This window comes from Sarcophilus harrisii, chromosome 3, assembly GCF_902635505.1.
Source record: "Sarcophilus harrisii chromosome 3, mSarHar1.11, whole genome shotgun sequence".
Taxonomy (NCBI): domain Eukaryota; kingdom Metazoa; phylum Chordata; class Mammalia; order Dasyuromorphia; family Dasyuridae; genus Sarcophilus; species Sarcophilus harrisii.
In genome coordinates this window covers 50,061,700-50,085,427 of record NC_045428.1, presented here as the reverse complement: position 1 = coordinate 50,085,427, position 23,728 = coordinate 50,061,700, and the positions used below count along the sequence as shown (strand labels likewise).

General features: G+C 31.5%; 1 protein-coding gene across 2 annotated transcripts in view; it reads left to right on the top strand.

Annotated features, from left to right (window-relative positions):
• Nucleotides 1-23,728, top strand: part of TRPC1 (transient receptor potential cation channel subfamily C member 1) — a 65,404-nt gene that overhangs the window by 33,204 nt on the left and 8,472 nt on the right. For both annotated transcript variants that reach the window (XM_031957814.1, XM_031957815.1), the window contains 3 exons: nt 3,184-3,520; nt 8,997-9,136; nt 11,473-11,616. In XM_031957814.1, coding sequence (XP_031813674.1) covers nt 3,184-3,520; nt 8,997-9,136; nt 11,473-11,616 — 621 coding nt within the window. The remainder of the gene's footprint in view (nt 1-3,183; nt 3,521-8,996; nt 9,137-11,472; nt 11,617-23,728) is intronic.

The following is a 23,728-nucleotide window of genomic DNA, read 5'->3' as shown; positions in this document are numbered from 1 at the left end:
AATTAGAAATGTCATTTCTAGCCCTTTATTCAATACAGAAGTGTATTGAAATGAAAATGATTGGAATTTGTAATAGGATTTAACATGGACATACTAATGTGCTGATTGGTCATTTATAAATGATAAAGAAAAGTTATAAGAACTGGATGCTTATAAATACAATTATTTCTTTGTCCCACAATTATGCTATAACTATGGAAATTATTCTACACTATATCAGAATCTTAAATACCTCCATAGAAGCATCCTCCAGAAATAGAAATATTGTATTTGATGTTTTTTCAAGGTAATGTTTGTAACATTAAAAAGATGGGTTTTTTAAAATCATAGTTTCTTTCCTATCTGGGCCTCTTAAGAACTTGCCTTTTCCTGATTTTTGTTAAAAATCTGTTTTACTATTTTTTGTAATTATAACTTTTTAAGAAGGGACAAAAGTACATTTTATCCTGAAATATGCTCTGTTTTTCATAACTAGAGAATAGTCTGTGATATTGGAGAATTTTTAGAAAGCCATTAAAGGATGATGCTGTATGCCCTATGTACCTGATGCTGTACATTGGTGGATCCCTAGTTTCTTCAGTGGAATACTCTCCAGAGGTTTTCCTTTTGTTCTTTAAGCATCTAGGGGAGTAACAATGTGCCATTCAGGTTTACCAGTTGTTCCCTTTGCATGACTAGTGCACCTTGTTTTTAGATATGTATATCCTCAATAATGTTTTTATGCCACTTTTCATGCAAATATTCATTGATAATGTGTGGCCGCTTATTTACACACACTAATCTGCTAACTTAGGCTCATTGTCCAGCTTCTTAGATAGTTTAGTTCTTAGAAAATATGTTTGTCATTCACTCGATTTTTCCAGTGGTTAGACCAGCTTCTTTCAGATTACCATGCTTTTTACCAAAGGACTTATATGCAAAACATCAGCTGGGACCCTGGCCAACACCTTTGGTGAAAAGCTATTTCTTTGATATCTACCTTGATATCTCATATTATCTTTCAAATCATCTGTCAAAAGAGTCTTTTATGATTTTGATGTAAGTTTGGGAGATACCTTGTTTGTAAAAAGGCTTAAAGTCTACTATTTTTTTCTCCTGAATTTAAAAAATGTGTTCCAATTGGTTTAGTGAATAAAATGAGATCTTATTGTTTTTACAGTTATCAATTATGTGACTGTAAATTCTTCTTCACTTAAATTCAATTTCATTTTTAGTGAGAATATTATTTATTCTTAGGTCCACTTTGTGTCCTTTGATAGAAGATATCCTCTATGTGTTGGATGAAGGCAAATATTAATAGTAATGAAAGTTAAATTGTAAAAAGTTTTGTGTTTTTTGCCACTTCATACATGGATATCAATGTCATTACCTGAAACTCCAAGTTAAAAACAAAGAATAAAGTAAGTCCAGATAGTTCAAGTTTTCTGTGGTGAAAAAACTGAATATAAGATCAGAATCACTAGTTATGAGCAATTACATTATCAATGTTTAGTGTGAAATAAGCTAATAACATGACAGCAATACTGAGAAGTAGTTTTATAAGTGAAGACAATATTGGGGTAAACTGACAGAAATTCAGAATGTAAGAACTTGTAGACTTTTTATATTACATTGCAAACTTTGATCACATGTTCTACAACCCATGGTGGGTATGTGAAAAGCAAAGATTCATTGAAAGGCTAGGTTTGAAAGCTGGACTCTGATAATAATGCTGTTTAAAGAAGAGGAGGTTGGGAGGCAGTATATATAATTGTTTTGGTTTCTTGGTTTCTGAAGGAGGTTGACCATATGCTTCCACTGAAGAAAAAACCAAGAAGAAATAGAAATCAAGAGTGATTCAGACTATATAAAAAGTAGATTTTCCTAAAAGGAAAGAACTATTTTAAAAGGTTACAGAGAAGAAGCTATGAATTTCTGCCTTCAAAATAGTATAGATTTTAATATGTTAATATAGTATATAGATTTAATATGAACTGGGTATAGCAGAAAGGATCAGGAGAACATCCAAGTGTGTAATTCCTTTTTTGGGGGAAGACGAAACTATTCCTTTAATTCTTTCAACTGGAAAGTTTATTGATAGAGAGAAGAGTACATATTTCTCTGGTACGCCATTATTAAATGGGGAGGAGGGGAAATTATTCATTTTGGTCATTAAGAGTGATAGAACCAAGTGCCTAACTAGCATTTGTGATGAATGGCATGGTATTTTTGTTCATATAGTGTCCTTTGCATAACGGCAATCACATTAATTAGTTTATCTCTTTCCTAAACAATAAATGTATTTCTACAGTGTAAGTAGAAAGGACATGGAGAATGGCCTCCAAATTAATTTTTTTATCAAAATAAAGCTGCTCCATGTAAAAGGTCTGAATAATTAGTTTAATATGAGTTTATAATTTTGTTTTGGAGGTAGTCAGATTTAAGTGACTCACTCAGGGTCACACAGCTAGTCCTCAGGTCTTTCTGACTTCATGGACCAGTGCTCTACCTAGATTTCTGATTGTCTAAATGATTTCAAAGCACTCATTTTACTTTGTGTATTTAGACTTGCTCTCATATTAGTCAATGTAGAGTTATCAAGTTACTTAAGTTATATTATACTTTGAAGGTGTAATACATTGGAAAAAGCTTGCCTATTCTAAACTGTGAAGCAATTCATAGAGAAAATTAGTCTATATTTGTTATTACTAGTTAGGGAGAATAGTTTTCAATCCTTTTTTATGTTACATTAAATCTTAGTTTCACTTTGTTTCAGTGTACATATTTTAGCTTAAAATTAAAAAATAATACCTTGCTTACATTTTTAGATATAAAATGTAGGATTTGAATTTGGATTTCTTATAAGTGAGGTTTATTCCATTCAACTAATAAGATACTTATCGTTTTTGTAAGGTAATGAATGTTTACTATTTTTCTCAGAAGACCACACTTATGAATTTTTATATATCATAAAACAATTCAAGAAGACTACATTTTGCATGCGAAATAAGTGCTATGAAATTATTTGAAAAGACATGTATTATAATTTTTTTCTTTGCTCTGGTTAAAAAAAATATTTTTTCTTTTTAAAGAATTTTTGTAGTATTGCTTTTTAATCTTAAAACCTTAAATAGCAATTTGAATAATAGGTTTAACAGTCAGTGTTTGAATCCTTTATTTTAGTTTTTTCTGTCTTCTTTTCAGTTTGTTTCTCAATCTAACTGTCAGCAGTTCCTCAATACGGTTTGGTTTGGACAAATGGCAGGTTACCGGCGTAAACACACCTGTAAGAAGATTTTGACAGTTCTGACAGTTGGCATCTTTTGGCCAGTCTTATCACTCTGTTATTTAATAGCTCCCAAATCTCAAGTTGGTCGAATCATCCACACCCCTTTTATGAAATTTATTATTCATGGAGCTTCATATTTTACATTCTTGTTGTTGCTTAATTTGTACTCCCTGGTCTACAATGAGGATAAGAAAAACACCATGGGACCAGCCCTTGAAAGGATTGATTATCTTCTTATTATATGGCTGATTGGTAAGTACCTAATTGATCTGAAAAGCTCTGTTTTGATTTAATTCAGTAGTCCTCATTTGTTCTGTACTATTTATAAAATATTTGAGTTCTAACTCCAAGAAAGAATGAATTGGACTCTCTTGGAACTATTGATAATGACTTCAGAAAGGACCGATAATGAATTTGTCTTCATATTTGACAGATGAAGAGTGAGAGTTCTTCTTTTAACTTGAAATAATGAACTTCTTGAAATATTATTTTATTTCCTTAAGATTTAAGATTAAGGCTTTAGATTTAAAGATCTGAACATTTTTAATGAATCACTTCAGCCATGTCTTCTTTTTGTCTCTTCTTTCATAATAATTTAATTTATTGTAGTAACATTTAAATTTAGAATAACATAAACTTCTAGTGTAGAGGTTATTTATTAACTTAGTGTCCCATAATCTTATTTTTAAATATTTTGATAACTTCATTTCAATATGATTGGTTATCTTTTAAATATTATATATTTTCTTTTGTCAATTTAAATACATTATTCTGAGAAGGAGATGATAGGTTTCATGAGACTACCAAATAGGTTTGTGGCACAAAAAAGATTCCTACTTAATTATTCATTTTTCATTATGTTCTTGCTAATGGTAGATATAATCCCATATTTTTAGATTTTTAAAAGTATTAAATGAACTAAAAAACTATATTTTTAAAAAAATTATACTTATTAAATAATATATAATATAATAAACTTAACAGAGTAGAGGGGAGGGAAACCAATTTGATTTTTCCATTATCTAGAGGACTACATTCTCTTTTTCAATCTATTAATGACACTTTAGTGTTTTTATTGTGGGGTGGATTTTGTTTGCTTCTTTGTTTTGTCTTTAGGGAAACAGTACTACCTTTCTGATACTTAGCATTAATTTATCATATCTTTGTTCTGATGTTGTGAAAGAACTCTTAATTATAGTTTAAATAATCACTTAAAAAAAGACTTTTTGTTTTTGAAAGGAAAATTTGGCTTTTTTAAGTCTTTATAAGACATGTAATCAATAAAATTCTTACACATTTGCACAATAATAGATATTGTAAAAGGGGTACTTGGCAAATGCTTATTTTTGTTAGACAATTAGAAATTAATTAGAAAATAATATCTTTGTATTTATTGATAATCATCTCCATGTTTTATCTTAGAGTTTAGTTTCACTTCACTACTTAAATGCAATCTTAGAAAATCTGTAAAGCAAGATTTTACTAAATCATCTTTTTTTAATAATTTCAGACAATTCTACCTAAAAATTTTTTTGGTGCTAATTATAATAAATAAAAATTACATTTAAGAATCCTAATGTTGACTTGAAAAGCTGTTTTCTAAAGTATTGGTAAGTGGACTATTCTTGGAGTCTGGAAGACAACCCTGAGTTTTAAGGTCTAGTTTTGATAATTAGTTGTGTGAAGGTAGGAAAGTTATTTAACTTCTCAGTGCTTCTCAGTAAGATAATAAATTATATACTCTTTGAAGCCATTGATTTGAATTGATGATCTTTCCAGGCTGATGAATTCATAGGTCTGAATGTTTTCTTCACCAAGTAATCAGCAAGCATTTATTATTAAGCACTTATCATATGCCAAGTACTATGTTGGGCAGAGGAAATATAAAGAAAGGTAAAAGCATTCCCTTTGACCTCAAGGAGTTCACATTCTAGTGGAGGAGAAAATGTGTAAATAATTAAATACAAAGAAGGCTATTTAGAAAGTTATCTGAAATGAGAGGCTTGAAAAGCCTCCAGCAGATGGTGGACTTTGAATGTAGTCTTCAAAAATAGAGGCAGAGGTGAGGTGACAGAACATTCTTGGCATGGGGGAAAGCTAAACCAAAGGCATCAAAAGAGAAAGTAGAGTGATTATAAGGAAATAGAAAATGACCAATTTGGCTGGAGTATACAGTGTGTGGAGACATATAGAGGATGGAGTGTATAACAGTCCTAAAAACTGTAAGATACTGAACTAGGAAGGTTCCTGGAGAGGACAGTGTTTTGATGATGAGGTCAGAAACTTGATTGCACCCCCCAAATAATGTTTGTATCAAGGAATATCATGCTTTTGTCATTGTCCATGTTCAACTAATTTTCCAATAAAACTACTTGAGATTAGATGAAATAGAAATTTAAAACCACATAGTCTATAGTAGAATAGTAAGCTGCCTTAGAGGAGTTATGTCCTTTTTTTTTTTTTTGGCCAGGTACTTGGGGTTTAGTGACTTGTCCAGAGTCACACAGCTAATAAGTGTTGAGTATTTGAGGATGGATTTGAACCTAGGTTCTCCTGACCTAAGAGCAGCTATATCTTTTTTAAAAAAAAAAATTTGCCTCATTAGCACAGTTCTTTACACATGATATGATTTGATAAATGCTTATTGAATTGAACTTAGAATATGACATTTTATGTCACATAGCTAATTTTCATATAATTGTCAGGTCTTACTGACTCAGTGGAACTTAAATGTTGAAGAACATTTATACTATTTCTCCCAGTATTTAGCATTATTTATTGAGTGAAAGCATCCTATGACTTTCCAGAAAACTTGCACAATTCAACTTTGACTGATTTGCACTAAGAATGGCCTCAATAACATTACTTTAATGAAAAGTCTACTCAGTAAAAAAAAAGTTTATGAATACTTAATATTGACAATATTTAATGAGCCAGTAGAAATCTTTGAAGATAAATTCAGTCTTCTCAGAGCAGATCTTTATTTCAAAATACTCTACTTGTGTTTTTAATGGATTTTCTGAGATAGCATATATGCGAATTACATCACTTGCATTTTATTTAATTATATCAATCTGACTTGCATAATCAATTTTTAGTTATTTTCATATAAGATTTTATTTACAGACTATGCTGATACAATTTTTGCCTCTCTCTCAAAAGGGAATACCTATTCATAACTAACAATGTAACCCATATAAGATAAATTTTGAATAAATTAAATAAATGGATTATCAGTGTTATAATGTTTTATTTTAATATTCAGTCAGTAGTGAAAAGAAAGAGCACATTTCTTCATGCTATAATGTAACTAATCTATAAATTTTCTAAAGACATCAATAAGTTAGAACTGAAAGTGATGTTTTGGATTCTAAATATGTTTTTCTTTTGCTATTTCAAATGGTTTTTATTTATATACTTTTCATATTTCTCAAATATAAAATTGTTTTGAAGTCAGAGAAATGTAAATGACCTTGACAGATGTTTCAACTCACAATGTTTTCTTGTATATTGTAATATAATTTTTAAAAATAAGTTTTAAAAGCCTAAGTTTTTTCCATTCATAGAATTGAGGATTTATGGTTCATTTTTCCAGTTAGTTTTGTTTTCAGAAAAAAAAAAAACTTTGTTAATCTGGACATATGAGGGAAATTAATAATTGCTAATAAATGAAGTGTCACTTTAGAATGCTTAAATTTGACTTGAATAGACTGTCTGTACAATAAAATGATGAAACTCAGAATAATAGGGATTTACTATGGAAAAACTTTAAATTTAAAAACTTAATTTATCAAATTTTGTTGAACAGAGGCTTGATTACCAAGTATGCAGAAATAAAGATGAATGTACTAATATATGTTAATAGCAAATTGAATATTTTTCTAAAAATGTACTTACAGAAAATCAAGGAAGGGAGCATGGAATATGTAGTTAAAAGGCTGACCTTAGAATTAGCGTGATTTGGATTCAAAACCTGCATCTGACACATTGGCTTTGGGACTTGAGAAGATGATTTGTTATTAATTGCTCCAGTAAACTCTATGATATCCTATTAGTTGTAAAATAGTTACTGTCATCATTGGTAGTGAGAGTTTCCTTACTCAAAATATCCTGTACACAAAATTCCAGAAACTAAGTTGCAATGGTTAACAAAGGTAGAATGAAGATAATGATCATTACTCCTCTCAATTTTAAATCTAATGATTTAAATAGAAATCAGTGATAAAAGCTTTAGCCATGCTTGCTTCATTATTACTAAATTTATTAACAAATAAATTTAAATAAAATAAAAAATAAATTTAAATAGCAATTGGTATATTACAATTGCATATCCTATTAGACTAGGATTATGTCTATCTGAGAGGCCCTGAGAGGAAGTATGGGACATAGGAGTGAGATCTGTCCTTAGAGTCAGGAAGACTGGGTTCAAGCCCTTATTTAGATATATATCTCCTAGCTCTGTGTCCCTGGACAAGCCATATAAGCTTTTTGTGACCCTGGCAATTCACTAAGACGAAGTTGCAGAGCCTGATGTTTACCTGCATTTCATAGAAGGAATTTTCTTACTGAATGTTATTTATACAAAAGAAATCATAACAGATAGTCCTTAACATTATTTCAACTTCTTGCCCTCTTTGTTAACACATAGGCCTAAGAATTCCAAGTTTTTTACTCAAATTTTTTTTTTCCTTAAAGTTTAATTTATTCCCTGATAGGTTTTTCCTAACTGAAAGATTTATTTCAGAAAATGGACATTATATTAGGGAAATTTTTAATTCTTTTAAAAACTTATATGCAGAAAAAAATGATAATCCTTTTTGATTTTGATAGTGGTTTCAAGAACCTCAGACTTCCATGAGAAATATCTCTTTAGTGTTTCTTGTCCAAGAAGTGAGATTTTTTTTTTTTTAAAAAGAGGGAGGAGATTTAATTTTTCTTCCTCTAAAGCCTATATATAGATTCTGACTTGGGGTAGTAATTAAAGATAAAAAAAGAAGTCTTCCCCATCTTGAAAACTTTGAAACAGGTCTTAAGGAAAATATTCCAATTACTATAGCAAAAAATAAATATCTTCTTTTGGACAGTTAGTTTTAACATTTTCAGAAAATGGCCATTCTAGTCTCAGTGGTATGATCACACCTTCACACCTTTCTATAGACCTTTATTTTAAAAAAAAGTTTTGATGATCAGAAATGTACAAGTGTTTTGAAATTTTTTTGTATCAGGGATTTTCTAAAATACTTTTCCATTGGAATTATTTTGGTCATAGAACTAGAGTGTGATCTACTTGGCTTAAATAGTTTTCCTCTCTGTTTATTTGTGAACTCAGGTTTTTGTTACTTTGTGTTCTCCTAAAAAGCATTCCAATAGAGGAATTATATTGTTTTTGGTTATGAATATTTATTATGAATATTTGTTTACAGCTCATTTATGGAAGCATTTCTGGCTATTAATAATTACTTTTTAAGCATGAAAATCCATGCTTTCAAGTTTTCCTTAACTATTTTTCCAATGTTATCTCATCTCCAATATAGATTATGATTGTATTTTTCTAGTTGTGGTAACTTTTTTTTTCACTAAAAAGTCTTTTATTTTCATAAGACTGCAGTGACCCATGTACTATTTCAGTTATTTATTCTACTTTAAAATTTTTTTCTTCTTACATAGTAGAATTAAGTATGCACTGTCTGATGTTTCTTCCCATCCCACCACCCCCACCCCCTTTTAGGAATGGTGTGGTCAGATGTTAAAAGACTCTGGTATGATGGATTGGAAGACTTTTTAGAAGAATCTCGTAATCAACTCAGTTTTGTCATGAATTCCCTTTATTTGGCAACCTTTGCCCTCAAAGTTGTTGCTCATAACAAGGTGACTATTCACTATGTCATTTAAAAATGCAGTAGTTTATTGGGGAATACCCAAAATCGCTAGCTGTAGTTTAGATCTTTTACTTATCTGTAATCAAGTTTGTCTCTGGAAGTTAAGGAGGCCACTAGTTTAAAACAATGTGGATTGTTGGTTTCACATTCCCCATATAGGGCTGAACATGCTTACAAGGAGAGTACAAAGTAACTCAAAACTGAATTGTTAGTGTTGAATATTTATCTTACCTCAGAAACTTAGTGTTCAGGTGTCCTTTATCTGAATATAATGTTACATAGTATGATTTGCATGTCACATATATATGCTGACTTTCTTTTGCAGCTTAAAGGTGTTCTAAACAAGAAAAAATTATTCTTTTTAGTAAAAGATTTAATTCCAGTTAAATAAAATTAGCCCCAATATTAAAGAACATGATCATTAAATATACATAATCATTCTACTGTTTTTACATTAAAATTTTAAGCCTTATCTATGGTTTCCCAATATAGGGATATGGACTCAGAGTGATAGGACTCAGAGAATGTTAGATTTGGAATTAACTTCAGAGAACATTGATCTAACCCCTCCTTTTTACAAATGAGGAAATGGAGAATAATATCATCATCAAAATTGGCACTATATGGATTGTGGATTTAGAATTGGAAAGGATCTTATTTATATCAACCTTTCAACCTTTTTATCTGACAGTATCACACAGATAAGTGGAAGAGCCAGGATTTGAATCTTGTTCCTTTGACTTTGAAAGCCAAGTTTATCATTGCTGCCACTGGCAAATTAGCCCAATTTGGCCTTTACCCATGACTGCCTTCTGCCATAGAAGGTCCAACCCTTTCCATTATACCACACTGCCTCTTTAGAAAGGAATTAGAAGCTAAACAGATTTATAGACAGCATTGACTCACTGTTCTTCCTGTACTCTCTGTACACCTTGCCCTTTTGGAAAGATTTGTGAATTGGAGAAGGAATAGAGAAGTAACTATGCTTTTAAAGGATTAATAAATGGAGTAAATTCAGGCATCAACCCTGTTGCTTCTCATATTCAACCTGCATGTGTTTGAATACCACTTGATCTGAAAAATATTTAAAATGGTAAATTCATTCCATATTAGTCTCATTTTATTCTCAGGATAGAGACACTGGAAGTGGGTTCTTTGCTTTATGAAAGGGATAACTCTCGGTGTGCAATGGTGGAAGGAGCCCAGCTTCTCTGATACTTCATGCCTGTCTGACATATGCCTTGGACACATTATTGGCTTCCATGAGCCTTACTTTCCTATTACATAATGTGACGAAATTGAGTTGGGTGACCTCTGAGCAACCTTCAGCTCCAGATCTAGGATTCTTTAAAATAGCATTTTCTCTTCATATATTTTAAGTAATCAGGTGATAAAATCTTGGTTTAAAAACAACTCATATCTGTATCGTACTTTATAATCACAAAGTGTTTTAATGCTATTTTATTTAATTTTCCACATAACTCTATAAAGGTAGGTAGTATGGATATCCTTATTTTCATTTCACAAAGGAATTAAACCAATTAAACCTGTCTGAGGTTTAGCCAGGCAAGCTAGCTATAGAACTGGAACTCAGATCAAAAAATTTTTGATCTTTTGACTTCAATTCCATTAATCTTTCCATGATATCTATCTTTATTTCCTTCCTTCCTTCCTTCCTTCCTTTCTTCCTTCCTTCCTTCCTTCCTTCCTTCCTTCCTTCCTTCCTTCCTTCCTTCCTTCCTTCCTTCCTTCCTTCCTTCCTTCTTTTTCTTGTTATATTTCCTATCCCAGGTAGAATTTAAAACTTGGCTGTTTATTCAACAAACTGGAATGGAAATGCCTTTTTAAAAAGTGAAATATATAACAGGCATTTCTGATATACCTACCAGGGAATTAAAGAATGTCAAAAGGCCAAAGTTTGAATCTTGGCTCTATCTGTGTGACTTTGGGCAAGCTTCTTGACACCTCAGTTTCTTCATTTATAAAATGAGATTATACTAGATGATTTTTGTCATCTCTTCCAGAACTAAATCTATGAATTCTATTATGTTTTCCAATATTCTAGTGAATAAAATATACTTCAGAAAACTTTTTAGTTTACTAAACATTCTATTTCCTTAGCTGTCTAATGTTAAAGAATATGCTTCATAAATATGGAACTATACTAAGAGAGTGGTCCATGATCCATACATGTAAATGTTTGTGTATATACCCAAGCACATTATATTCTGTACTTTCTAGATTGACTTTCAACTGTCAAAGTGTTTACTTTTGTTTAACAGAATAGTAGGCCCTGCAATTGACTTTTTTTCTTCTTAACTCCAGTTTCACGATTCTGCTGATCGAAAGGATTGGGACGCATTTCATCCTACATTAGTGGCAGAAGGTCTTTTTGCTTTTGCTAATGTTCTGAGTTACCTCCGCCTCTTTTTTATGTATACGACAAGCTCCATCTTGGGGCCATTACAGGTAAAAGATTAAAATTTCTGCCAGAAAATTTGAGAGATTTGTTATTTTATAATTAAATGTCCTTTGGAACAGAGTACATTTAAATGACCTTCATATAATGTTGTGCATACATAGTTCTCATGTGCAAGGAAAACTGAATCCTTTATTTCCTGTAGTATTTAACAAATGAAAAATTTAAACAGATTGTAACCATTGTCCTTATTTCTGGTTAAATTAGAATTATTTTCTTTAAAATTGTTTAAATTTTATTAAAGACATCCTTTTATATGGTCCTAAATAAATTTATACGTAGCTGTTCTCTAAAATATGATTTGACAGTTCTTGTCATGAAATTTTTTTGTTACTACTGGATGCTTGAAGTATTAGAATATTGATAAGATCAAGAAAAGCTGTGTTTCTCTGGGGGAGAGAAGAAGAAAACTGAGGATGAATAATCAGTTCATGAATATCAGAAGGTAAGTAGAGATGGCAGCTGGTCTAGGAAGGATTAATTGGTGACAAATCATTCTTTCTCAGTAAATAGGCTAAGAACTTGATTAAAATTTTAAATGATGTTTCATAATAATTTGAAAAAAGGAGATGTTATTTCCAAGTATTCTGGTTTCCCCTTTTCCCTATTAAATATTAGATATATAATGGTTGCATTTTTAGTTAAAATAATGGGGAATTATTTATAACTGTTTGAATTTACTAGCAAGAGCTAACTTAATTCTTTTAAGTGACTAAATTCCATTTAGTTATGATATTTATTTTAAAAGCCAAATTCATGTAATAATCTTCAACAAATCAAAGATACTATACTACATCTTCAGTTGTATCTGTATGGGGATTACCTGCTTTGATAACAATTATAACCCTTTCATGACCTCTCTTTTTGTGGGATTTTTTATTTAAGTTTTCTTGTAAAGCTCCTATGGAGGATCTATTTAGTGCATTGAATTTTTTTTTAATATCTTTGGTTTACCAATATATAATTCAAACTGGACATCTCTGATCTCTTATCCTAGTATGAAACAAATACAGAGTTGATCAAAAGCTTTCATTAAGTACTGTGTGTCAGGCACTGTATTAATCACCAATGATGCACAGAAAAGTAAAAACATTTTTTGTCCTCAAGGAATTATCATGGATACAAATTCAAAAATAGCTAGGTACATAAAAGATAAATACAAAATTAGATGGAAGGTAATCTCAAAGAAATCTTTGCATCTGGAGTGCTGTGAAAGACTTCCTACAGAACATAGCGTTTGATATAGTTTTGAAGGAAGCCTGGGAAACTAAGAGGCAAAGGTAAGGAGACAACATTTTTTGAATGGGAATAGTCAATACAAAAGCACAGAAATTGGAAATGGAGTGTCATGTATGAGAAAATGAGAATGCCATTATGCAGGTAAAATGCAGACTTGTTAAGGATCAGAGATGAAAAAGGAATAAAATGTAAGAAAGGTAGAAAGGGTTCTCTATGATAAAATGCAGAATCCTCAGCCAGTCTAATTTCATATTTCCCCCCCCCCCCAATCAAGCTGACTTCTTGACTATTCCCTTTGATATTCTACCTCCCATGTGTATGAGTTGCATATTTTGTTCCTTATATTTGAAATGCACTCCCTTTTCTTACCTCCATCACTCCTTGAAATTCATAGCTTAGATGGGATTTCCAATATGAACCATTTTTCTGATCTCCCCAGTTATTTATGTTCTTTCCCTCTGGAAAGGGTTCTGTATTCTTTTGTGTATATCATGTGTTATCCATATATCCTCTCCATAGAATGTAAGCTTCTTGAGGGCAGAAGTTGTTTTGTTTTTCTTTGTATCCTCTGCTCTTAGCAAAATTCTTTGTATAGATAGAAGAGACAAATGTTTTAGTTGAATTGTTGAAGTGACCTAAAGGATATGTTTCATGGAATGTTTAATCAGAAAATGGGTGTGGACAACTTAAATGCAGCTTAGTACTCACAAACTTTAAAAAGACCTGGGAACTGGTCTCTAGAATATTGTGCAGCATTATTTTAAATGTGAAGATGACACTAGCAACCACTAGGAAAAATGTTTTTTAAATAGCTGTTTTTTCAGAAATGATGGGTTTGAATGCACTGAAACAATCTTTCACCTGGTTCTTTTTTGCAGTCAGTAAGAATGCAGGCTAAAGTGGAATTTATTTTTGTGACCATGAAACAAAGACTTGCTTATCATGTGCCAGGGACTGTCCTGGTTTTGAGACACACAAAAACAAAAGTGAAATAGTTTCTACCCTCAAGGAGCTTACATTTTATGGAAGGGAAATATGAATACAGATAGAGAACCTTGATAATTTCATTGGATAGAAATATGTCTTTATTTAAAAGGAGTTGGTAATGGCAAAAATATTTATCCCATACCAGGCAAATAAACCCAAGGTTTTTAAAAATTTATTTTTAAGAAGGACAAAGAAGCCCTGTTTCCACCCAACTTGTAGAATAAAGTTGCTTAAGATATTCAAAGGAATGTTTGCTGTTTATTTTTTCTCTGCCATTTGGTCTGACTCTTCTGACCTCTCTGTCCTTTCCCAGAAAAAAGCAGGATATTTCTGTGTCTGCTCCTATGCCTATATTCATCATTTAATCTGTAGAAAACTTCTCTTGTTTGCTGTTTTCCCATTCTATTTAGAAATTTATATTATTTTGAAAAGTTAGAGAATTCCCAAATAATTCCTGTTTACAGATTATGTTTTTTCCTATTATATCGTTTTATTTTTTTATCAAAACCTGTTTCATAAATTAATTTCATTACATTGTTCTTTATGGCATAAATTAAAATTATCTTTTTATTTTATGCATGTATTATATTACATATATTTATTATATGTAATTAATTTCACATATAAATTTATTTCACATTGTTCTTTATGGCATAAATTGAAATTATCTTTTTGTTTTATGCATGTATTATATATGCATGTATGCATGTATGCATATTACATGTATTTTAAATATTTAAATTTTTATATGAAATAACCATTTTATAATCAGTTCTGTTTAAGCATTAAATTATTTTAAAATAATATCTACAAAATATGCTTTTAATTTTATTCAGTTTACCAATTAATTTGAAAATTCCTACATGTTATAATCATACTTTAGATTACCTTTTATAAAGTCATGCTGATAGATTACATCTCTGAGTTTATAAGTATCTTTTCTCCTGTTACTGCTAGTGTTCCAAATTTTTCTCCTTAAAATTTTTTCTGTTCCCCCCTCCCCTTTTTTTAGAGGAAGGGAAGAAGAATAGGCATCTTCTTAATGTGTGTCAGAGACTGTGCTAAACACTTTGTAAATATTATCTCATTTAAAAATATGTATTTACATATATAATTTTAGAAAATAAATAATAACTAAATTAAATAATTAAATAATAGAATTTGGGGTGGTGATTATTTTAAAATAAATAATAAAGTATTGAATATCATTAATCTTGCTTTGTAATGATTAAAATTAATTTTACTTCATAAAGTATAATAACTTTTTAGCTGCTTGCTCCCTTTAAGTCCCAATCAGGAATCTTTGTCCATTTGTTCATTTTTTTTTTCAAAAATCAACTTTATGTTGTTATTTGTGTGTACTCTGTTCTTATGGTTCAACTTATTTTCTTCTTTGCATTATTTTATAAAGGTCTTTCCAGATTTTTTTGTATCCCTCATTCCATGTTTTAATTTCATTATAATACTTTGTTACCTTAATATATCACAATTTATTTAATTAGTCACCTGTTGTTGAATATTTAGATTACTTTAGTTGGTTTTTTGTTCTTTTTATGATTTCATATAATTCTGCTATGAAAATCTTTGAAAATTGAAAAGGCTATCCAAAAAGTCTTAATGCAATTTTAAATTATTAGATTTATTTATCAATATATAATGGATATAGATCTAGTTGTAGATCTACATATTAAGAGATGAATCTCAACCTCCCTTTCAGGATAAATTCCCAGAAGTAGAACAATAAAGTCAAAGGGTTTGATTATTTGTGTAATTGTTAGTTTGTGCTGTCAAACTGTTTTCCAAAAGAATTCTTCAAATTTACAGTACCATTTAATGAGTCTATTTATTTCCCTACAATCCTTCTATCATCAGGTTTGGATATTTTCCATTATTTCTCTCATTTTGATTGGCATGAGCTGATCCTTCAAAGCTGTTTTATTGTTAGTAAGATTGTGTCTTTTAAAGTCATATCTTGTTTATCCTAGATTTTTCAATATTAAAATTATACCATATGTAAATTTTTAATGTATAAATACTTTTAGAAATTAATGTTTTTATTAAGGCTATCTAGGATCCTTTATATTCTGGCTGTGAAATTCACTTGTCCTCTATTCAAGAAGTATTTATTAAGTTTCTACAATTTTCATATTATTGTGACTATGACTATGGCATTTACAAAAACAGAAACATGAACCTTGAATTTGTGAGACTTAGCATTCAGTTGGAAATTTTTTAAAAGAATCCTTACAGGAAATAAAGAAGAATTATAGGGTAGTGATATGCACATGTTTATGTAGCAGGGATTGTAGTAATAATTGCTAAAGGTCTATCTTTAATCGTAAAAGGCTTCTTGGATGAAGTGAATATTTTTTAAAAAAATAAGTTTTTATTGATGACTTCTATTTCTTACATCATCATAGTTATCCCAAGTATCCCTTGCTCTCCCCCTCCCAGAGAGCCATCCCATATAACAAATGATATTTTTTTAGAGAGGAAAAAAATCAACGCAACTGATCAATTCATTGAAAAAGTCTGAAAATATGTGCAATTTGAAACATCTGTGGATCTCCCACCTCCATGAAGGGGTAGGTTGGAGTGTCCTTTCCTATTTCTTCCTGAGTTGTGCTCGATTTTTGTAATTTTGTTATTGTTCACTTTTGAATTTTGGGTGTGTAGTTATTCTTTCCTTTTACATTATTGCAGTTAATCTTGTTTATTATTTTCTTGGCTCTATTCATTTTACTCTGTATCCGTTCATATACATCATTTCCGTGCTTCTATGATTCATGATGCACATAATTTCTTATAGCATAGTAAGAATCACTATATTCATATACCACAGTTTGTTTAGCCATTCCTCAATTAATGGGCATCTACTTTGTTTCCATTTCTTTGCTATCACAAAATAAGCTTCTATAAATATCTTGGTGGCCATAATGACTTTCTTTTTATCAATGGCTTCTTTGAGAAACAAGCCAGTAATGGAGTTTGGTTCAAGGGGAATGGATATGTTAGTCAGAATGAAGTGAATCTTAAACTGATCTTTGAAGCAAGTATAAGATTTAGAATAACAGAAAGGAAGAAGTACACAGATGTGAGAATAAACAAAACTTAATGGGAAGGTAATCAGTTTTGTTCAAGAACTGTGTTGGGAAGTAATTTGATAAATTGATAGATAATTGCTCACGATTGAAAAAATATTGCTAAATGTCTGCTCATATGTGGAGAACTATTTCTTTTTCATGAGAATCATTGATTCAAAGAGAAAAGAGAGAAAGAAAGAATGGGACGGAGGAAGGAAAAGTCCCTTTTCTCAAGGAGTTTACATCCACATGGTAGAAGACATACACAAAAGGGGCTGAAAAGGAGAGGGTAGTATTATGGGATCATTGTTTTGCAAAGCAGTTTGGCTTAGCTCCTTCCCAAAATGTCATCTGTAGGAAGGCCTTGTGGAGAAATATTCCATGGTAAATGGGTTCATGGAAGGATAGTATCTCAGGGTCATGAGAATCCAGAGACTGAGGGAGATTCCAGGATAAGACAGCAAAAGAGGGGCATGGTTTTGAAGTCTGAAGGGTTAAGGACTGCATCAAGAAGGTAGTGAAAAATAAAATAAAGTTGGCTTCATGTAAGTTTTTATTTTGAATAAGAAGATTTAACTTACTTGATATTTTAGTCAAAACCAGAAACAAAGCTTTATTTAACAAATATTTAGTAAATCTCTTATTACAGAGAATTAAAGAAGAGGCATAGGATAGGAGGGGTAATAGCTATGGAGAGAGAGAAAAATAGTTTGGTAAGAGATAAAAGGAGATAGTCTGGACCATGATCTAGAAATTATTTCTTATTGTTACTTTAAAATAATATTTAAATGTCAAAACTACATTTATCTCTTTTCTTTTTAAATATAAATATTTGCTTTTTCTTGGCTCTTAGTGTGGTTGTTAACCCATTTAAAGAACTTTTAAGTTATTAACAGCATTATATACTTTATTATATACATGTAGAACCAAGAAATAGTGATCCAGAGTACAATCTCTAAAAAGATATCCATGATATTTAACATCATCGTTTCCTGGCAAGGATATCTATCTAAAAAGTCATAATCTTATGATGATGCTGTTCTATTTATTTTTCTTACTTGCAGTAGTTCAGCTAATCTTTAGATTTATAGGTTATCCAATTTATGTGAATGGATAGAAACATCAAATTAATGGATTATTCCAAATGACTCAGAATTTTCAATTACTGTCAGGGTTGTTTTAAGCAGACATGTTTTTCTCAGCAGAACCACAATTCACACTAACTTAATTACAGATTAAAGTCTAGTTCTTATTCCATTAGGTGTTTTTTTTTTCCAGAACAGATTCTGTCCTCTCTTCAATTTTAATTGATTCTCAGTATTCTGATATTTATTTATTTTGCTCAGCTTCAGTTGAGTTCTGTAAATATACTGGGCTCTCACTAAAGCCCTCATATCTCCCTGATAGTTCTAAAGTCAAAAGCAAGTGACTGTATCAGAGAATTTTGTAAGACCACACATTTCCCATGCTGGACTTGGGACCACGATTTAGATTCAGCTTTATTTATTTGTGAATTCATTCAGCCTGTGTAGTGGTCTATAACGTTTTAAAGGACTGTGTAAGTGAACCAAAACATTTTATTCCATTCATAGTTATCTATAACTTTTAGCTTTTTCTCTCTTAACTTTAAAATTCACACTTTAGAAACATTTGGAAACGCTCTGTATGGCTATAGTCCCAGAAATCAATAATAAGAGAAAAAAATACTTTCAAATTTTGAGAAATTTTAAATTTTATTTTAAAAGAATCATCGGTTTTTAAAAGGCGACTATTATTAATCATTTATATTCAAGAGAAATTTTTGCTCTACTGTGAATAAAAATGTTTAACAAAAAGTAATATTTTATATTTAACATATAAAATCTGCATAAAGATAATTCCAATAGACTCTAGGTTATGATCATCAAACGAAAAGGAATTTATTAGAATTGGTAATTATCTGGAGAAATAGCTGGATACAGTCATAGGATCTTAGAATTAAAAGGCTCCTCAGAGCCCATATAGTATATACCTCACATGTGACAAAAACCTTTTCCTGGCAAATTTTGTTTGTGTCAGAGGTCTGAGTGAGCAAGATAATATAATAATTGATTGTTTCTTTCTTATTATTCATCCAAATGAATAATCTTTAGGTCTGCTATTTGCTTTTGATTAGAAGCAGTTTCCATGTAGATTTTAGTGCCTAAAAGGGTGTTTTTAAATGAGAACATGACTTTTTACGGGGCTCCTGTTGTTGTAGAAAATAGTACTGTGTTCCCCAGTGAATTGTTTGGGCTTATCAGAATGCCTGATGATTTATTTCATAGGTGTAATATACCCCAATATGTAAAGTTCTGGGCAAAATCTTCAAATAAATCTTAAATTGTTTCCTTCAACTATAGACTGATTTTGAGTCTGGTGACTATTCAGGGAAGTCAAATCAGAAATCCAGCCCATAAATAAATTTAATATCAGTTTTATTTTTTATTTTGCTATTTTATAAGATCCACTTCTGTGGAGAAGTGAGAGTCTATGGAATCTGGGAATATTTTGTAGAGCCTAAGTCAGCCATGAAAGCTGGCCTCTGTACTTGTGAAAATAATTCCAATACATTTACATAGCCCATGGTATAAGACTTTTCCCTCTCCTTCCTTACTTTCTCAATCATTTACCATGCTTGAAAATCCAAACTGTAGATCTGGAAGTAAAGATAACAAAGAACACCTTTCATTTCAGATTACTTATAGCCTCAGGATCTTGGAAACTGAGGAAATGGAGAAACAACTTTTGTGTGCATCAAAGAGGGGCACTACCATGTATTAAAGTGAAAGTTAAGAAGGAGGGTATTTTGGTTTCTGGCCTCACATAGTGTTTTTATTCTTCAGTCAGTTGCTCAGCAGCCAGTAGAGGCCCACCTTGAAATGTGGACCTGAGAAGTTACAACATTGCCTGTATAAGTTAGTGAGAAATAATGTATTTTGTGTATGGGCTCTCTTTTTTCTTTTACTATCATAAACTAAAATTTTTCTTTCTCTCTTATCTTCTCTCTCTCTCTCTCTCTCTCTCACACACACACACACACACACACACACACACACACACCACTCATTTGAAGAGGCATTTGCTACTAAATGTAGAAAATAAAATAAGGTAGGAGAAATTAATTGGTTTAAGAAACATTCTGTGGACCTAGAAAATAATATAAATTGAAATTGTAGATCATTGACCTGCTATATGAGATGATATATTCAGTTATTTTCAATTGTATCTGACTCTTTTTGACCCCATTTTGGGTTTTCTTAGCAAAGATACTGTAGTTATTGGCTGTGATGACTGCATTAGCACACTGGATACTTTAGAATCAGCCTGAGTCAGGATAAGCGAAAGTCCTTGATCTTTATTCTTTGTGGAGATGAAAGGAATGGCAATAAGAAGTGAGAGCAATCACTCTGGCGAGCAGTGGCTCTGGTTTTTTTCATTCCACCCACCAACTCCTCCACCCAATCTCCTATACAACCCAACAAGCCTGCAGCATAGTGGGCAGAGCCATTCTTTCTCCAAGCATATACTGACAAGAATATTGTCCAATTGGTAATTGGCTTTAAATGCTCTGACCTCAGTGCATCTGCTCAGAGTTTTCAGCCCATTACAATTGGCAGTTTCCTTCTCCAGCTCATTTTGCAGGTGAGGAAACTGAGGCAAACAGTGTTAAGTGACTTGCCCAGAGTCCACAACAAGTAAGTGTCTGAGGCTGGATTTGAACTCAGGAAGATGAGTCAGGCTGACTTCAGGCTCCACTCTCTCTCAATCGCACTAAATAGCTTCCCTGATTTTGAAATGATATTCTGCTCTAAATTTACCAAGGACATTAGGAAAGGTAGATGGATCCTTAGAACTCAAGGTACAATTCAGACTATTCAAATGAATTTATGATTTCATTTATGTGGATATTCCCACCAACAGTGCAGATTACAAACCTATCCATACTTGCTCATTTGATTTTATCCATATTCTTTCATATGTTTACCACAGGGAGGTAACCCAATATGCTATAAAGGTCTTCCTCACTTTCTTTTGATAGTATTAAAATACTGGTAGAACCTATGGACTGTCCAATCCCTTGCTTTCTTCATATGATGACCAGAGTTCTATGACTAGTAACTATACATAGCCATCAATGGAATCTTGGCATTAACAAGATGCGTTTTAATTTCAAGGAGAAGTATGGAGTAATTAAAAGAGCTCTTAAATTTCTTAAGTTTTCTTAAATTTTGGTCAATCCAGTCAATTCATATTTAGTTCTGAACCTAACTTGTTGTATATTTTCAGTGTGTGTTCATGATAATAGTGAATATCTTCTGCAAACATATCTTTGTTACCTACCAAATATTAAAATAATTGGGTATTACAGGTTTATTTGTATTGTCATATCTTTCACAACCCTTCATTATTTTGATGCACACAGAGAGAAATCTTGTTAGAAGCATGCAAGATAGCTTTTTGATTCACCAAATCAAAAGCTGTTTTTGTAATTAAGAAATAATAAACATATTTCTGTTTTTGTAGTAATTTGTGAAGTAAAATGATATCTTTTGAGGGTGAATGCCTTAAAACCTTTCACTTGTGTTGTCTGAAGCGTGGATGGCTTATATGTGTACTTGGTCTAATTCAACAATTTTCTCATTTATGTTCTCTTTAGTGCCTTTCCTAATCCCATAGAAGCTCTTCTGGAACTAATGTTGAGTCCAGAGTATTCTTTATGGTGAAAAGATTTTATTATAAAAATCTCTGGAATCTTTTTTAGTTTTCTTCTCTTGGTCAGTCATTTTCATCCTTAAAAGTCATTTGCTTAGAATCCCTTGTCAACCTCTCTTTAAATGTAAGTTTTACTCTCCAGTAAAAGTAAACTAGTTTTTACTTTTCCTCCTTTCTCTATTCCATTTTCGGTAAAACTTTAGAAATCAGTTTATATTCTAAACTGGTGTTGTCCTTGGCTACTATCTTTTGTCTCTGACTAGTTTATCCTAAAGCATTTTTTGGCTCTTTTGGTTCCTCATTTTGGCAGTTGATTTACATTGTTTGAATTTTCCCATAAAATTACTGTAGTGAGTATCCATTATATCTTCCATCCACATCTCATATTTCATTATTTCCTGATTTGTTTAAACGGGTCAGGATAGACTTAATTGCATGCCATGTTGTTTTCTCATTTTTGTTCTTTAGTCTGACTTTGTACTAATTTCCCCCCTTTTAATTTAATTAAAAATTTTAAAATATAAACTTCATAATGAGCAGCAAACACAAATATTTAAATATACAAAGGATAGAATGGGGGATTGTATTTGAAACTATGAACTTCTGTTATGTACTGCTTTCCTCTAAAAACTGCATATTAAATTTAACAAGGTGGTAACAAAATTACCCTTTTTATATATCCATTTTGTTTTTTTCTTACATTTAAAAATGTTTTATGTTATGTTTTTCTCTTTGGGGGTAGTTTCTTCATTACTCACTAACTCAGCTTATTGCCAAAACCCAGAATTGTATCATGAAAAGACAGTCTTAATGTTCTTTACATTTTCATGCTATCTAGTATAGTGACAACTAGCATTTAGTGGTATTCAATAAATATTTAATAAAGGAATGAATGAAAATTGGTGAACCAGAAGTTCTATGGATTAAGTACTGGGAAAAGGAAGGGATCAGGATCATTGTCTACATAAGTGGAAAGCAAATGCAGATCAATATCTGCCTTGGGCTAATGGAGGCAGTATCATATATCCTTAAACATCAACATTTAAGATTAAAAAAAGTTTTTATTTTGTTCTTTTCCATTTTAATTGCCAATATAGTAATAATATATAAATCATTTGTAGCATCCCTTCTGAGCTCCCTCCCATTGGGCGCTTACAGGTTTGTAGTTGGGTTCCCAGTGAGGTGGTTGCTTCTATGTTCAAAAGTAAGTTAGCACTTCTAAAATTGTAATTCACAAACCTTCACTGTGACTAAGCAGACAGTAGTCAGCTCAAAGCAAAGACATTTAGTAAGAAAACAGAAAAAACAGGGCCTACAAAATACCAACCCTATAAACCTGAGACATATTCTCCCAATATACACACAGAGTCTGTAAAAAAAAAAAAAAAAAAAAAAAAAAAAAAAGGCTACGTATAAGCTTAAAGTGTACTGGTAAGGAGTCTGGTTTCCTTTTCTTGTGATGTCCTCATGCTGTTTTCCTCAGTGTCTCAGCTGGGCAAGTTGCTCAGCTGATGTCTCTGGGTTGATTTCTCTCGGTAGCCAGAAATGGCTCTCCCATAAATCCAGAGCCAGCTCTCTTTTTGTTGTAGGGGTTCTGAGATTCCTTGAAACTACTTCTCACCTACTGGCTCTTTGTCTGTACCTTCTTTCCCTTATCTCTCCCTTTCTCTTCTCCATTCTTCTGTCATCTCTCTCATTTCCTTTCTTCCTTTTTTTTCCTTCCCTCTCCCTCCTACCTCTTTTCCTTTCTGTTTTGATCTTTTTATGTTTGTCTTTTCTTTCTCTTTCTGTCTCTCTCTTCCTCCATCCCTTCTTCCCTCCTATTGAACACTTAACTTGTCTGCACATCATGGCTGAATGGGAGGTGAATTTGGGATAAGAGACTAAGGGATTATGTTCTATATATCTGTTCCTTTCTTCACCCTTTACAAATCTTAGTTTTTAAAAGGTCTCTAGGTAGATGGTTAGCCTTTAGCCAACCAGTGCCTATTTACATTCTGTTTTTAATCAAGGAAACTTTGCACTTCATAAAAGGATAAAAGGGGTAGAATCGTGTGTA